This window comes from Girardinichthys multiradiatus, chromosome 24, assembly GCF_021462225.1.
Source record: "Girardinichthys multiradiatus isolate DD_20200921_A chromosome 24, DD_fGirMul_XY1, whole genome shotgun sequence".
Lineage (NCBI taxonomy): Eukaryota > Metazoa > Chordata > Actinopteri > Cyprinodontiformes > Goodeidae > Girardinichthys > Girardinichthys multiradiatus.
In genome coordinates this window covers 6,114,797-6,131,600 of record NC_061816.1, presented here as the reverse complement: position 1 = coordinate 6,131,600, position 16,804 = coordinate 6,114,797, and the positions used below count along the sequence as shown (strand labels likewise).

The following is a 16,804-nucleotide window of genomic DNA, read 5'->3' as shown; positions in this document are numbered from 1 at the left end:
AATATGAAATTACATTTGAATCGGCACATTCCTTTGAGTAATCAACTGCTTTTATCAGTGATGACCACTTTAAACGCCTAAAAATGTTAGCTAAACCATTGCTATATTTTATTCAAAACACATGTTTTATTATGGCAAAGTTGGGATTCCTCTATGGTATTTGGTGGTCCTGTTCATGAATATGAAACATATCTGGGTTTAAATAATACTTTGTTGAAATATATCCAGTTACACTGAGGCTTACCACATGCTGGCTTTCCCAACTTCCCAGCAGGATTAAATTTACTTGACATTAGAAGGCCAGATGTTCAACCATCTAAAGAAACCCCTGATGAAGTCACTGATGAGCGAGAATAAAAAAGTCTCAATAAAGTCAAAGACAGTCAGAAATCCATGTGCTGATTCCCACATGCACTGGTTTTGTTTTGTCTACCACCATCAAATCGGTTCTGTGGAAGCAAAACAGCTGGACTCTGCCTTAGATAAACATCTGATCTAATTATGTTCTCAGGCTCTGGAGTCTGCAGAGGTCACTGAAGGGATTTTAGGAGGAAATATGCTGATTTAAAGTAAAATACATGCCCCTTCATGAGAAGGATTCTGGCCATTTCAGCAGCACCTCAGTTGGTCCTTTTTGTCGTTGTTCTTCACAGCTCCAGAGTGTTACCCTGGAGGACATCGGATCTTACACAGCCCGTACCGCAGCGTCGACTTCGACTCCACAGAGATCCAGAACACAGCCATCCAGGACCTGATCTGTGACCACTCGCTGTTACCTGGCTGGTACCGGTTCCGGATCAACGGCAAGCCAGCGGAGATGCCGACCACCTGCGTTGAGGTAGGACGTTAGAACTGTTGTAGAAAGATTTGCATCCAGAGACTGATGATTGTCACTCAGAATCAGCTTTATTTTAATCTTGCAAGAGAGAAGGATTTTACAGCATCGGAGATGTGCTCAGTAGTGCTGCCAAATCATTCTAACCAGACAAAGTAAAAGTTCTCCTATAAGCTACAACAGTTTTCAAGATGACTCTCATGAGACCTGTTGTCCTAGACATAACCTTAACAGTGTGGCGTACATATTATCTCACACAGCTGCAAGCAGAAGGCTGAGAAACCATTACTCTAAGACTAAATAAGAGAAGAGTGGAATAACACTGAGGGGTTCTAATACTTTTGTCAGTTCCTGTAGAGTATCAAAGAGAGAATCAAGCAAGGCACTAAAATTTCCATAACAGAACCTAACCCTAAGATGACTTGGACTATAGAGACGCCAAGCTCCAGGAAGGTTACCTTCAGACTGCATTGTTCAACGAAACAAACACTTTGAAATTTATTGATATTGATGTAAATAAATAAATGATCATTATTCCACAGTCATACACCTTGCATTTTGACTTTTGAACCAATGCAAGATCATTTCCCCAGCATATAAGATTATTTCATCTCAATCTAATGACATGTTGAAGTCCGACTACGGCTGAAAATGCAGCAGAAGGGTAGGATTGTTCTGTCACTTTAACTTTGGCATAGTGCTTATTAAATCAGCAGACAAGTTTAATAAGCACCTTCAGCCCAGGTGTAGGGAATAAACCCCTCTGTAGATAATGACTGGTTCCCATGATGCTCCCCTTTCCTGCAGATGAACCGCTGTGGAACTCAGGCGCCGATCTGGCTGTCGCTGAAGGACACCCCTCTGCCACGACCGGGCCAAGTCCGCCAGCTCTCCGCCTGCGCCACCTGGCAGTTCTTCCACGGCAGCGCCAAAGACTGCTGCCTCTTCCGCATCTCCATCACAGTGAGGAACTGCGGCGAGTTCCTGGTCTACTATCTGCAGCCGACGCAGGGCTGCATGGGATACTGCGCTAAAGGTGAACACCGCGGGGTTTCTGTTTCCTTAACTATGATGATGATAAGATGTCCAGTTAAACTCATGTCTCAGTTGCTCCAGAATTGGGATCCAGAGTCTGTTTACCAGGAGAATTGGAAGTTAACGGTCAATGCAAAGGTATGAATTTTGGGAAATTCAAAGAAATCATTTATAAAACATTCATATTTCTTTATTATAATGTGTACAGGTGGATCTAAAAATAAGTTTCAAGTAATTTCAGGAAGAGAAACTCCTATAGATTCTTTACACACAGGGTGAAATATTTCAGGCCTTTATTTCTTTTAATTTGGATGATTATGGCTTACAGATAACGAAAACCCAAAATCCTGCTACTCAGAAAAAATTATTATTACATAAAACCCATTTTAAAAAAGCATTTTTAATGTATAAATGTTATGTAATTGCCTATTATGGCCTAAACAATCATGGAGAAGACTACTGACTTGATGTCCAGGAGACCCTCCACAAGGAGGAGATGCTATAAAAGGTCATTTCTAAAGAAGCCGAGTGTTCACAGAGTGTTGTGTCCAAGCATATTTATAGACGGTTGAGTGGAAGGAAAAAGTGTGGTAGGAAAAGATGCACCAGCAACAGGGATAACCACATCCTTGAGAGGATCGTCAAACAATAGCAGAACTGGACTGTTGCTCCGTCGTCTAAAGTTCTGTTTTTAGATTAAACTAAAGTTTGAATTTCATTTGGAAATCAAGGTCCAAGAGTCTGGAGGAGGAGTGGAGAGGAACAGAATCCACATTGCTTTAAGTTCCAGTATGATGTTTCCACAGTCAGTGATGATTTGTCATCTGCTGGTTCTGGTCCAAAGGGTTTTCTGAAGTCATGGTCAACGCAGCCTTCTATCAGAACATTTTAGAGCACTTCATGCTTTCTACTGCTGACAAACTTTATGGAGATGCTGATTTCATTTTCCAGCAGGACTTGGTACCGGCCCACACTGCCAAAGGAACAAAAAGCTGTTCCATTGACCATGGTGGTACTGGGCTTGATGAGCCAGCAAACTGGTCTGACCAGAACCTCAGAGAATCTGTGGAGTATTGTCAAGAGAAAGATGAGAGAAACCAGAACCAACAATGCAGATGACATGAAGGCCACTATCAAAGCAACCTGAGCTTCCAGAACACCTCAACAGAACCACATGATGATCACCTCCATGCCACACTGCAGTGATGCAGTAATTCATGCAAAAGGAGCCCCAACCAAGTACCGAGTGCTTAGAAATGAACAGACATTTTGGTTTACAATATCTTTTTTTATTGATCTGATGTAATATTCTAATTTTCTGAGACTCTGAGTTTTGGGTTTTCTTTTCTGTCAGCCATGATCATCAAGATTACAAGAAATAAAGGCTTGAAATATTTCATTCTGTACTGACTATGAGTTTTACTTGCTGAAATTAGTGAATAAAAATATACAAATTATTTATGACGTCTTAATTTTTTGAGATATGCCTATATATTAATGTTCCCAGCTCTGGTCCCATCCTTGCCTTCCCGACCAACGATCACCCCAGAGATCATTGGACACAGCGTCCACCTCCGGTGCTCCTTCATCCCACCTCCATGGAGCCAGGCGCTGGGCTTCCAGGTGGTTTGGGCCAGACACATCAGCAACAAGATGAAGGCCGAGATCAGACAGGAATCCACGCTGAAGCACTTCTCCCTGGTGGAGATGGATGGCGTTCACTTCAGGCTGGGAGAAACGGTAATTACCCCCAGACTGTGCTGGGATTATTGATTATTGGAGGGAGGGGAGCACATGTGGAAAGCTTCAGGCCTGGAGCGGGCAGCGTGAGATATGGATCACACTGACCTATTTCAATTCAGGGTTGAGCCTCAAAAAGTAAAAGTAGGCAGGCAATATCTCTCAGATTGAGTTAGGAGAGAGCAGGTTTAAGGTGGAGAAGTTAAATTAAATGCAGGCAGGGAAAGCCTTGATCCACATGGGTTTCATTTACTTTCCCTGAAATCTTCACAGTGGATTCCAGGGAAGTTCTTTGAAACAGACAGATGGTGAAGAACATCTTGTCTTGGAGTGAAGGAAAATTAGAAAACATCACAACAAGCAGAGAAGTTAAACCGGAAATGGAATAATAATGGAAAAGAGCTAAAGCGGGCCCAGAACCAACAGCGAGGGGAACACGGATATCTGAAACAGAGTCCGAACCGACGGATGTTGGGAAGTTTATGCTTTGATGTTTTTTCTGGCCAGATCTCAACCTGTGCTTTTGCTGCTGATCTTGTTTAAAGAGACTTTAAAGAAGGAACCAGAGGATTTGCCTGAGAACGGCAGCACCTCAGGTTCATATTTCTATCTGAGAAGGACAACTGGCACTGGTAGAGAGGAAACAAAGAGAAGGAAACGAATTAAAGGACAAGGAAGATAGGGGAGGGAATGGAGAGATGAAAAATGAGAAAAGGAAAAAAGGATAGGAAAAGAAATTATATGGAAAAAACAGGGAAATAAGGAAGGAAAAGACAATTAAAAGTAAGGGATAAAAAGAAGATATGGAAAGAAATAGACAAAATATAACAGAAAGAAACAAAGGAAAGGAAATAAAATGGAAAGAAAGGGAAAGAATAGAAAAGTTTGGAAATGAATGATAAAGAATAAAGGGAATGAAAACAAAAGAGGATAACAAATGATAAGAAGAACAAGGAGAGAATAATAAATGGAAAAATGTTAGGGGAAAAACACATGATATGAAAGAAATGTACAGAAATTCTAGGTATGGAAAGAAAAAGAGGATAATTAAGGAAATGATATGGAAAAAATAAAAATAAAAGCATGGAAGGAAAGGATATAAACAGAAATGAGGGAAAGAATGAAACATTGGTTGTAAGGAAACAAAAGTAAAGGAAATTAAAAACAGTAAAGAGGATATAAGGAAAGGAAAGGGAGGATATGGAGGGGCAAGAGATTAAAGAAAGGAGAAAAGGAAGGTAAGGAAAAGGACAAGGGGAAAAGAAAGGAAAAAGGGGATATAAAAAGGAAATGATATGAAAGAAGCACGGAAAATGATGAGTATGGGAAGAACATAAAAAGGAAAGGTAAGTTTTATCTCCTTTCATGTGTTTTGCTGACTGAATTTTCTACCAACTTCATTTGTGGCATTTAAACAGACATCTGAGGTCACCTCTGTAGGACAGGACTGTTAGCCATGTTTAGATCTCGACGATGAATCGTTTCTTGTAGAAGTTGATCTGAGCAGAAAGATCATCAACATACGTCTTCCAGCTGGAGTTGCCTCCAAGCAGCATTTGACTAGATTTAGTAAATGGTCTTCATTTTCTGGAGAAATCTGAGAACATCTAGTTGTTAGATTATCAGCGATTCTTTTACTTCTCTTACAAACCTTTTGTTTTTTGTTGCAGTTCTCGTGCAGTGTGTCAACTTTCAAAGTTAACTCCAACACCACCAGATCCTCTGCAAAAGAAAGTGAAAGTTTCTACGCTGGATTAAAGGTAAACGTTGTGTTTTCTCATGTTCTTCATGACGAAACCAGCTTTATTTAGCATCTAAACTCTTACTTTTCCACAGTTTTCTCCAGACTCTCTTCATATAGCTGAGAACATGAAGGAGCATGAGGTGATCGTACACAGCACAGTTCCCATTCCCTGCTTCAGCTCCAACCTCGGCCACCAGTGTGGAGTCTCTCTGGCTCTGAGTATCCATGACCCAGGTCAGATCTGTTAGGATACCACAGATAACATCTGCATTATTTCTGTGTTTTCAGCAACTAAAACAGTGGAAAGCAAAGGATGCAAAATCCAAATTTTGGCAGTAAATAAAAATGTCTCTGCAGCACACAACTGACCAAATATACTCCTATAGTCAACATCAAGGTGGTTTTAATTGGATGATAACTTTTTTTAGACGACCACCATAGCAATTAATGCTCTTTCAACCAGTTAAGTCCTTGTAACTGTATTAATGGAAGTTTATAAATGAGGAAGGTAAATATAAGAAAATGAGTATCAATTGGGATCATGTCCCATGTGAACTCACCTGGAGAACCTAACAAGCCCATGATATCCAAGAACAGTACACAAATTAGGACCGCCTCCTGTACAGCGATGCTCTCCAGAATAACACCACCTTTGAACATCTCCATAGGTTCCTGCATGGACATGATCTACCAAAACTTCACTCCTAGGCGTTGCTCTATGCAGATGATGTCATACTCGCAGATTATAGAGGATGACACTTGGTCACCTTTGCAATGAGGGTATCCGTGTCAGCCATTAACCATACAAAGGTGTGGAGTCATTTGCACTAATAGCTAAATATTGTAGATAGACGAGTTCAAACACCCTGGGTCCCAAATTAAATATCCTAACGAACAAAAAATGCTAAACTAAAATGTTGTCTTTTTATTATCAGTTTTTTTTCCAGTTTACTGACCCTTTGGGAAAATGTTATAAAGGATAAACTTGAAGGGTATGTAGTCCTGTTCTGGTTCCCGTGTTATTCTCAACGATCCTGTAAATCATCACATCAAACCTGCTGAGAACCTATGATTACAGTTCAGTGGACACCTCTTCCATCTGTTAATGCTAACTCAACACTGTGTTGACATCCACAGACAGCCTTAGGCTTGAGGTCCCCAATGTGGTGCTGTCAGCCTGCCAGGTGGAGATCCAACCAGAAACCTGCAGCGGCGGTACTTGTGGCAGTGCAACATTTGTCCTCACTGCTGTTACAGATTTCACACGTGATGGGAACCGACTGAGCCTGGTCTCTGCTTTGCCTGGACCCAGTGCACCGAGAATCTGGAGGAGCTATACCCCAACTTCTCTGAAGGTGAACCTATGTTTGTTGTGAATGTTGGGCAAATTCTTGCAGCAAGACATTTCTGGGTTAAAATCCCTCTGGGGGCCTTTCGGATTGTAGTTTCCTTGTTCTCTCAGAGTGTTCTCACCAGGTACTCTGTTTCTTCCTGGAGTCCAAACTATACATGTTAGCCTAAATAGCACCTCCAAATTTCCAGTGGGTCTAACAAATTGCAAGCATGGTAGTTGAGTTTGATTTACCTTAAACAATCACTGGAGCTTTTACATTATCGTTTACTGAAATTAAACCATGAGGTCTAAACATGTTTCTGCCTTAATATGCTCTCCTTCCAGGTCATGGTCCAAGACATTCCCACTTCCATCTGTTACTCTCTGACGGATCCACATGTCATCACATTTGATCGCAGGTAATTAATAACTCAAAAGGCGGTGCTGAAAAACAGATAAACCCTATTAAATGTATGTCCTTTTCTTGCATATCTCCAGGCATTATGAGAACCACCAGACTGGCACATTTGTTCTGTACCGTAGTCTTGCCAGGAGGTTTCAGGTCCATTCTCGCCAGTGGGATTGTGGCAGCAGACACTACTCTGTGGCCTGCAACTGTGGTGTTGCTGTGCAAGAAGGGAATGACATAGCAGTCTTTGACATGTGCAATGGCCAGCTTCAAGAAACTCAACCCCAGCTTTTTGTGAAGAACCTCAGTGATGAGAGTAGTCAGGTCAGGGTCCTGGAGTCCCATCAAGGAAAGAAGGTCACTGTAGGTATCTGAACATTTTACCGCTGTGTTTGTCTTGATTTTTGCTTCAGTCATCACTTGCCTGATGGATTTTTATTGTACTTGCACCCATTTTAACCATCTGTTGGTTGTGTTTCTCCTGTTGTAGTTGATCTTTCCCTCCGGGGCCTTTGTCAGGGCAGATGTGAGTGACTGGGGGTTGAGCCTGTCTGTTCGAGCCCCAAGCGTCGACTTCAGCAACACTCAAGGACTGTGTGGAACCTTTGACCACAACAGCAACAATGACTTCCATGGTTCCAATGGTGGCTTATATGGTCCTGATGATTTGGATCGCTTCATTAAGGAGTGGAGGTCAGCCAATTAAAATTAAGACATTGTTTTTTGCTCATGACCTCATTCTATTGAAGTTCTTGATTCTGTGATACGTCTCCAAAGTTATTTAATGCAATGGGTTTCACTTTTTCTGTTAGGATAGCTCCTGGTGAGAGTTTATTTGACGCCACCCCACCTGCAATCACGCAAAAGACCAGGCGACCTTTCTGTCAGTGCCACAGAGAGTATAACCCTTCTCAACAATATAGCGGAGGGATGGTGCACAGCTCTTCAGCTCGCTCCGAATGCTCTGCATACGATAACATAGATTACACATCCGTTTTTCCTTCCATGGATACAACAGTGGAATACATCAAGAGTCCCAGAAAAGAGGAGGACATCCTGGAAGTGTCTACTTTGAGTGGTCATCTTCTGGATGAGAGGAACCTGTGGATTAAAAGGGAGAAAAATCAACATGGTGATGATTCTGAACTTGATGGTGAGTTGAGAGAAGATCTGCTGCTTTCTACAGACAGGTCAAAGAGACAGGCTTTGTTTGAGTTTCAGCCTGTCTTTGTAACTCAAAGCCGAAGCCAAGCAGGTCTGGAAAGTTTTGCCTACTTTTTTCCTGAAGATCACCTTGCGGAACCTAGGCCCAAAGTTCAACCCCAGTGGCCTACACCAACTGGGCTGTCCTCAGCCAAAGCTCTGGAAGTTTGCCAAATGGCCTTGGTCAACTCCACTGTTGGTGCCTTATGTGGAGGTCTGCTGGGACGCCACCTTGATGAAGCGGTGGATCTCTGTATGATGGACTTGCAGCTGAAGGATGACCTGGGCTGGGAGGAAGCACTCCTGCCCTTTCTGGAGAACGAGTGTGAGAGGCAGCTGCTAGAGAACCGGACCCAGCGAGCCATGGAGGTTCAAGGTGCTTCTGGGGAAGTGGTGATGGCCCTGCGCTGTCCAAACTTGTGCAACGGAAATGGAGAATGCACAGAGTGGGGCTGCCAGTGTTATCCGAGTTACAGCAACTATGACTGCAGCCTTGCCATCAGTAAGTATCTGTAGGTGGTCGTGGAAGTTTCCTAAAATGGGTGAATTAAATCAATGGTAATACTAAACATTTAAAACCATTAAAGTGTTCATTTTAAAACATATTTCCAAGCCAATGAAGAAACAACTCTTCCAATAGGCCAGCCAATAGAGATAACGGATTTGGAAAACGGTGGACTTTGTGACATCCGAACCTTTGACTGTCGCAGTGTTCGAGTGTTTGGCCTCGGCTTCATCGACTCTGCTGACCTGAGCTGCCTCACCACAAGGCTGAAGGTAGGCAAAGGCAAAGTTTCATATCGAGCCAACATCCTTCAAGACAAAAGCATTATGTTTCTGAACTTCTACAGTACATGAACAAAGTTTGGGTTCCAGAGGAGCAGCAGAAGACAAAGGCCACCTTCCTCAGCTCCAAGGCTTTGGACTGTGCTGTTCCATCACTGAGCACCAAAGCTATCAATACAGAGGACTTCATGATGGACGACCAACCATACGCACGATGGGACATCAAGGCAATATATTTACCTGCAGTTTTGGGGTTGTTTTCTGCTTTCCAGAAGTACATGTTTATGTTGGTCCTGATTTTGACTCCAGGTGACCAACGATGGCTTCCAGTACAGCCAGCCGAAGATGCTGACGATATACGACGATGTTTGCCAGGTCTGCGAGGCATCGTACTCAGGGCTCTGTAAGTTAAAGGTAACTTATTCCCCAAAGGGAGCAGCGTTTTTCTCCATTTTAGGTTTCTCGTCAGCTTCCTCCCCATGACAGTAATGTGCTCCTGGAGGATCACCAGCTGGTCTGAATTACGTCACACTCACCCGGCCATCCGTGTCGAGACCTTTCAGCTGATGGCTAGTTGTGAGACGCGGGAAGATCACTGACCCAACGAATCATTTAATAGGGACTGATGATCTGTTGATTTTCTTTAGATCTGGGCATGATGTGTTGCTTTTTAAAATATGATAACGTTTAAGTGATTTCTTGATTCTAGAGGTCGGGAAGTGACCCGTCCAGGGTGTGGCTGATGAAAACGAACAAAAATGTGGTAAATCCTAGCTAATTCATGATTAAACAAGGGGAGCAAGTACTTTCTTCACAAACGGCTCAGGTTGGTTTGGAGAGATTGGTTCATTTAATATAATAAACTAAAAACTGTTTTTTGTATTTGTCCTATAATAAACTAGTTTGTGGATCTGAAACATTAGTTGTCTGTGAGATAGGAATAAATTGGCGATCGCTTTTGTTTCTCATCAAAACCAGTCATGCACAGTACTGAACCGCTTCTTTCAGTGAACATGCTTCAACCATGTTTGTTTTCCAGTTGTCTATGGGAACATATTTATGTTGGATTCATCATTCCGGGATCTGATTTCCAGCCTCAGTTACAGTAACGGTTCACGGTGCAAAGACTAGCCGTTGCACAGGCGAATAAACCGACTTTGATGCGACGAAGTTCTGCAGGATTTCAGAACCAGAAGCTATTTGTGGAGCATTATGTGACGCAGGGGGTGTTAGGTGGAAGAGTTTGTTAAAGCCTTCCTATTTTCTGATCATCTATATGGATCTGACTGAAAGAAACAGAGCGAGTTATTTCTTCTCCTCGTTAAACAGCTGGCTTGTTTAAAGACTCTACATACGTATAAAATCGTCTTTTTGTTACTGGAAACACTTTTATTGGAGTACAAATTGGCAAACAATCTAGAGCGAACACACAGACAAACAGCCACAGATGTGCATCAAAAAGATCTGCATCTGCTTGAAAAGGCTGGGAGAAATCAAGCAGGACATTAAGAGCAGAAAGACCAACCTGGAATCCCATGGAAACAGAAGAGCATTCACCTTTCCTCTTTCCTTTGTGTTTTGGTTCTAGGAGAAGACGTGTAACATAGACGGGATGTGTTTTGCAGCCGGAAGCATACACCCCAGCAGCCCCTGCCTCATCTGTTACCCTGAAACCTCCAAATTCACCTGGTCTGTAAACCAAGGTAGAAACATTTCTTTGCTCCTTTTATTTGAAAAACATTTAAGAGCAGGTGATGTAAGGTGAGGAACAAGAGAATACTGTGTTAAACTGAGTATTAGCTGCTGCCGTGGTGGGAGTCCAGCTGGGATCCTGTTTGTCTCCATTAGTAGATCAAAGGAGCTTTCCCAGCATGTTCTGACCCGTCGTTTAACCACCTCTGGGTTAGGAGTGGGGGTAAATCACATGTTTGATCCACACAGCAGCACAGAAGGACTATCATACTGGATGTAGTGAGGCTACCCTGCAGTAAATGTCCAACTAAATCAAGAATAAATCCAATTATTTGCCTCAGAACTGGACCAAAATGGAAAGCAACAGGAATAACATGACACATTAAAATCCCAAAAGATTTTAGAGATACAGACAAAGCCAGAAATGTACATACATTGTATAAGAAGATGCATAACGTTTTTTCCCCTCACTGACTTTAAATCAGACTCAACTTTTACTGTTTTGGGTCAGTTAGTGTTTATTATTATTTTCTAAATGCCAGAATAAGAAAATAATATTTTAAAGGATGTTTTTCTATTCATGTTTCTATTTTTAAATTTCAGAAGTTTACATACACCGATATTACTAAGTTTAAACAAGTAGGTAGCTTTTGGGAAGTCCTGAGGCTCCTCACTTTGGATTCAGATTCTGATTTATGTCAAGAGTCCTGGAAAGAGTTTCTGCAAAATAATCTGAGATTTAATTTCACAGAACTAAGCAGGCGATCAAAAACACAACCACAGTCCTTCAGGGTGATCGGTCCTTAGTTCGGTTGAGAGGAACGCTGGTTGGTGCAGCCAGACTACACTTTGACCTGGACCAAGTCAGCCAGGGATGATCAACCAATCAAATGCAGAAATTTGGGGAATGTTGGCATTGTGCCATGTTATCCAGCCAATGAGGCAAAGGCAGCCCTAAATTAGCTAATCACAAGAGAGGTCTTCTGCTGGGAATCTCATATTTGGGCAACTTCATCTTTTTGTTACGAGTTATTTTGCCCATTAAAGATATTTCAACATGAGATAATTTCACAGACTAAAAGCAGGTTCAAACTCAGAATTGAGACGTCTCCCCCTTCTCTGCACCCCTTCCTGTCAGGGTACTGTCAAAAAAAAAAAATAAGATGACCAGCAGCTCCTGTGCATCATCATCATCTGCAAACTTCAGGAGTTTCACAAACGGTTCCTCTGAGGTGCAGTCATTTGTGTACAGAGAGAAGAGGGGAGAGAACACACCCCTGGAGTGCACTGGTGCTGGTGGTTCTTGTGCAGCAGAAGATCCTCCCCAGTGTTACCTCCTGCTGCTGCCGGCCAGTCAGGAAGTGATGTTTAACTATGGATTATTCATTATGAAGGAAATAAAGTGACTTGTGCTCCGTCTCTTATAGGAGAATCCCATGTACAATCAGGACACCTTATTTCAACATTTGTGTTTTTGTAACATATTTGGACATATGGATATTTAATATCAAGTAATATCAAGAAATGGATTGAAAAAGGTTCATTCCACTGTACAGAAAATAGGACATTTAAACAACTGTTCTCCCAGGTTTGGCCTCAGGTTCACCCCATGAGCAGACTGCAAGAAAGGAAGTCTTCAAAAACCTTAAAATATCATTATGGACCTACAGCAGGCTCTTACTGCTGCTGATATGAAAGTCCATGCACATCCAATCAGAGACTAAAGTTTAATTTCCATGGGAGGTGAGCAGGGAGAATAAATCTGCTCTCTAAAAGGAACATGAAGGCCAGGGTTTGCTGCAAAAGGACCTGGTCTGCTCACCAACAGAGTTCAGCATTAACTCTAGGGTGCTGAAGGGACCTCTGAGATCATCTGTAAAAACAATTGCAGCTGAACCAGAACTGGACCCTGCAACAGGCCAGTGACACAAAACAGACCAGTAATTCCACCAAGGGCTGACTGAGAAAGAAGAAAGCCAAGTCAAAGCCCAGATCAAGCCCTTGATCTTATTGAGATGCTGTGGGGTGACATTAAACTGGCCAAACCTGCGTTAAGCCAACGTGAGGCCAACGTTCCTCAGACTGATGTCAGAGATGGACGAGAGCTTCAAGAAGCATCTTAATCAAGTCATTTCAACCAAATAGGTTACTAGTATGAGGGGGCAGGATGTCCTTTCATTTAAAAATAAAATTTTTTATTGTTTCAGTACTATCGCTTTCTTTTCCAAAGATAAATCAAACAAATTCGACGGGAACAACAAAGTGAATATTTAGTGGGGTTGTCCTTATTTTTTTTCCCATGCTGTAGTTGCAGATAGCTTTAAATACTCAAACACCACATAAAGAGTTTGAAATGTCAGAAAAACATGGCTACCATGGGAGACTAGTGTAATGTTTTGGCTTAAGAAACCATTTATTGAGATGAAATATTAAACTGAGCAGGCCATCTGAGGTGACAGGAGAGCAGCTGAAGGCTTGGTTCATGCTACACTGTTATGAACCAAGAGGACATCTGCATGGGAAGCATGGTCCCCGTACAGGATGCTGAATGATCTTGGGTCCTGCAGCTGGAGAACCTTCCCGACATGAACGTGCATGTTTACAGAGATTCATCCAGGAAGGGCCTGGTCATAAACAGTCTCACTGAGCACAGGAAGCTTCTGTCATCAAATATTTGTAGGTGTATACAGTAAATGAGAAGGTGAGGTGTTGCTTTGATAAACATCTGGATAACAGTCGCTTCTCTTGTCCATTTTCCAGTCAACGTGCCTCCATCCTTCCACCGCCCTCAGAGCAGCTTGCGGACATTTGTAGGAGAGAATTTCGTCTTCCAGTTTGCGGCGTCTGACCCAGAGGGCTCCGGGCTTCTGTTCCAGCTGGAGGAGGGTCCAGACGGGGCTGTGCTCTCTCCTGCTGGCCTCCTCATCTGGAGGGTCCCATCAGTTCTCCTGAAGGAGGAGGTTCAGCAGTCCTTCAGTTTCACGCTCTCTGACGAGTGCAATGCCCAGAGCACCTTTACAGTGGAGGTAAAGTTGAAGGAAGCAGCAGGAATTATACAGTTAAGGTTTGAATAACCTATTTTGTACATAACTTAGGTTGACGTTGTCCCTTGTGGTTGCCTGAGTGGAGGGACATGCGTGACGGACGTCAGCTTTCCTGCTGGCAGTGGGAAGTACCTGTGTGTTTGTCCGGAGGGTAAACAGGGCGAGCTCTGCAGCGAGGACGTAGATCAATGTTTGTCGGCACCGTGTGCAGCCGGCAGGTGCATCAGCACAGCCAAGGGGTACAGATGCAAGTGTCCTGCAGGGCTGAGAGGTAAGAATGGACGGGTTTTAACACCAGACATGAATCAGGAGCGTTCTGCAGGGGCGTCGGCACGTTACTTTTCTCCTGTGTTTTATGAAGGTTTGACATGCCTGGAGGACATCAATGAGTGTGAGAAGAATCCATGTTTTCCAGGAGTCCAGTGCTTCAACAGCATTGGCTCCTTTAGCTGTGGTCCATGCCCCAAAGGAATGCTGGGAAATGGGACAACCTGTAAGGGTATGTTAGAAGCATCATGCAGTTTAGATAGGATGGTGTTTACCAGACAAGCTAATGGTTCGGATCAGGGGTGGTCAGTTATCAGACACTGTAGACCCAGATGACACGGCAGCGTCCACAGATGGTGCACATATTTTTCTGAAAAGGATGGCTAAATCAATCTTTTTGTCAAAAACTGTATTTAAAATTATTTTTCCATATATAAACAGAAACGGTGGAATAGCTGATTATGATTTATGGTTCATGATTGTAGCCGTGATGTTTTTAAAACTTTGATAAACAGTTATAGCTCAAAAAATGTGAATATAGTGAGGAAGTTCAATATTTTTGTCACTCATTTTAGAAACTGAAAGTCTGATTCAGTCCATAGAGTGAAATATTTCCAGTTATTTGTTGTAATTGTGATGATTCCGATAATTCAAACCCAAAAACTCAGTGTCCTAGAAAATTTTAATATGACAATATTAATTTAAAAAAATGACCTTCAGGTCATCTGCATTGTTGGTTCTGGTGCCTCATCTTCCTCTGGAAGTCTTGTGTGGAAAATGAAATCAGCATCTCCATAAAGCTCATCAGCAGAAGGAGACATCAAGTGCCGAAATGCTAATTTATCTTTAATCTGAAAACAGGACTTTGGACCTCTGAGCAACAGTCCAGGTCTGCATCTCCTCAGCCCAGGTAAGATGCTTGTAGCTCCTGTGGAGCAGCTCCTGGTGCACTGACTCCAACCTCAGTCCACTCTTTCTGCAGTTCCCACAATTTATGAAATGGATTTTAATTGACAATCCTCTCAAGGCTTCAGTAATCATTGTTGCCGGTGCACTTTTTCCATTGAACTTTGGGGTTTTATTCTCTGGACGCCATAATCATCAAAATTACAAGTAAGCTTGAAATATTTCACTATGTGATGATTCTTTATTCGAGTTTCACTGTTTGAAATGTGAGGCACACAATATTTAAGTTTTTCACAATATTTTAACTCATCTCAGTACAATATATTCCGATACACTCAGCACTCGCGGTCCATTTCAGTTTAGAATAAAGCTAATAAAAGTTGTGTGTGTTAGAAAGCCCAGCTGATCGCATCGAGTCATTGACTCTGCAGCAATCCCTCCTCCCGAGTGAAGCTGTGAAATTGTTTCAACTTGCTCAGATGTTCAGTTCCACTATTAAAAACACTTCCTTTCTTCTGATAACTCTGGTAACATAAGATGTAAAGAAGAACCATGAACCATCACTTCTCATCCATCGTCCTGGTTGCCTTCACATGACTGATTTGCTTCCAGCCATTTTCCCTCAAAGTCTCCTCGGTGGTCCTGAACTCAAATTGATCCGCAATGTTCGTTACTTTTCCAACTCTTCATCACATTAGGAGCAGAAGAAATTGCTACCTAACAATGGTTTTATGTCCCCTGAAATCCTTCAAATGTTGAAACAGAACCCGTGCAGAACATCTGTAAACATATGAGCCCCTTTTAAGCTCTCCAACCTGGAGCCCATCAACAGCCCTGAGCTTATCCGATAAGGCTGCTCTAAGGTTGTGCAACCACTCGCTAAGGTCTGACCTCACACATAATACAACCAAGTAATGATCTCAATACATTCATTTCCTTACAAATTTAGTTGCATTTGATCGTCTAGACTGTAATGTTGGTTCAAACTTGGAGGGAAAACTTGGAGTTTGGTCTGTTGAGAGAAACTTTGTACTTTTGCACAGCAGAGTCTCTGAAGAGCCCTCAGCAGGGATAGAGTGCTTGTAGTAAATGGAAAGCAGATGTCTGATTTCGGCTGATACAGATGCTTCCAGCTAAGCTTAGTCACTCCGTCATGTTTACAGTGTTGGGGAAAAGTATTTCCCCTCTTGTAGATTTTTTTCTGACTTAAATGTTTCAGATCTTCAAGATAATGTGAGCAAGTACAACAAGCAGTTTTTAAATGATCGTTTCAGTTAAGGGAAGAAGCGATCCAAACAAACATAGATTTATGTGAAAAAGGTAATTGTCATTGACCACCAGCTCGACTTGATTCATGTCAGGTCTGTAGTATCAAGTCTGACAGCATGAAGTGGGTTTAAAGATCTAGAGAAGCAACACATCCCACCCTGATTTAAAGAAATTCAAACACAGATGAGGAACAAAGTCATCGAACTCTATCAGTATGGAAAGGGTTAAAAAGCTAGACATTTTCATTATTCTATGAATCCCCCGGATCCCCCCCCGAGAGAACGTGAGAACTGGACATGCCCAGAAAAAAAAAAAAAGAATGTTTGGTCACCTTAGCATAAATAAGGAACCATAAACGCTTTTGGTTCGACTTCCTCACTCTCTTCAATGCAACTTTATGCATTAGCCATCTTAAATGTCCTGGAAACAAAGGCTTCGGCATATATTCATCATTTAGTTGCATCGTTTTTAGTTTTGAGACCAAAAGTGCGCTGATAAAGTAAAATTTATACAATCCTTAAATAACAAAAAGCTTAGAGTG

General features: G+C 42.2%; 1 protein-coding gene across 5 annotated transcripts in view; it reads left to right on the top strand.

The window, feature by feature from the left end:
* si:ch211-246m6.5 (von Willebrand factor D and EGF domain-containing protein) overlaps nucleotides 1-16,804 on the top strand; it is a 31,766-nt gene that overhangs the window by 5,837 nt on the left and 9,125 nt on the right. For 2 of the 5 annotated variants that reach the window (XM_047355555.1, XM_047355553.1), the window contains exons 2-19: nucleotides 654-838; nucleotides 1,643-1,871; nucleotides 1,943-2,008; nucleotides 3,378-3,610; nucleotides 5,281-5,370; nucleotides 5,447-5,588; nucleotides 6,492-6,709; nucleotides 7,033-7,106; nucleotides 7,186-7,459; nucleotides 7,587-7,789; nucleotides 7,909-8,801; nucleotides 8,940-9,076; nucleotides 9,151-9,312; nucleotides 9,395-9,499; nucleotides 10,674-10,788; nucleotides 13,538-13,803; nucleotides 13,873-14,092; nucleotides 14,183-14,314. In XM_047355555.1, the coding sequence (XP_047211511.1) occupies nucleotides 654-838; nucleotides 1,643-1,871; nucleotides 1,943-2,008; nucleotides 3,378-3,610; nucleotides 5,281-5,370; nucleotides 5,447-5,588; nucleotides 6,492-6,709; nucleotides 7,033-7,106; nucleotides 7,186-7,459; nucleotides 7,587-7,789; nucleotides 7,909-8,801; nucleotides 8,940-9,076; nucleotides 9,151-9,312; nucleotides 9,395-9,499; nucleotides 10,674-10,788; nucleotides 13,538-13,803; nucleotides 13,873-14,092; nucleotides 14,183-14,314 (3,744 nt within the window). Of the gene's footprint in view, nucleotides 1-653; nucleotides 839-1,642; nucleotides 1,872-1,942; nucleotides 2,009-3,377; nucleotides 3,611-5,280; nucleotides 5,371-5,446; nucleotides 5,589-6,491; nucleotides 6,710-7,032; nucleotides 7,107-7,185; nucleotides 7,460-7,586; nucleotides 7,790-7,908; nucleotides 8,802-8,939; nucleotides 9,077-9,150; nucleotides 9,313-9,394; nucleotides 9,500-10,673; nucleotides 10,789-13,537; nucleotides 13,804-13,872; nucleotides 14,093-14,182; nucleotides 14,321-16,804 lie in introns of all 5 variants that reach the window. The other 3 variants (XM_047355552.1, XM_047355551.1, XM_047355554.1) reach the window with 2 other exon arrangements.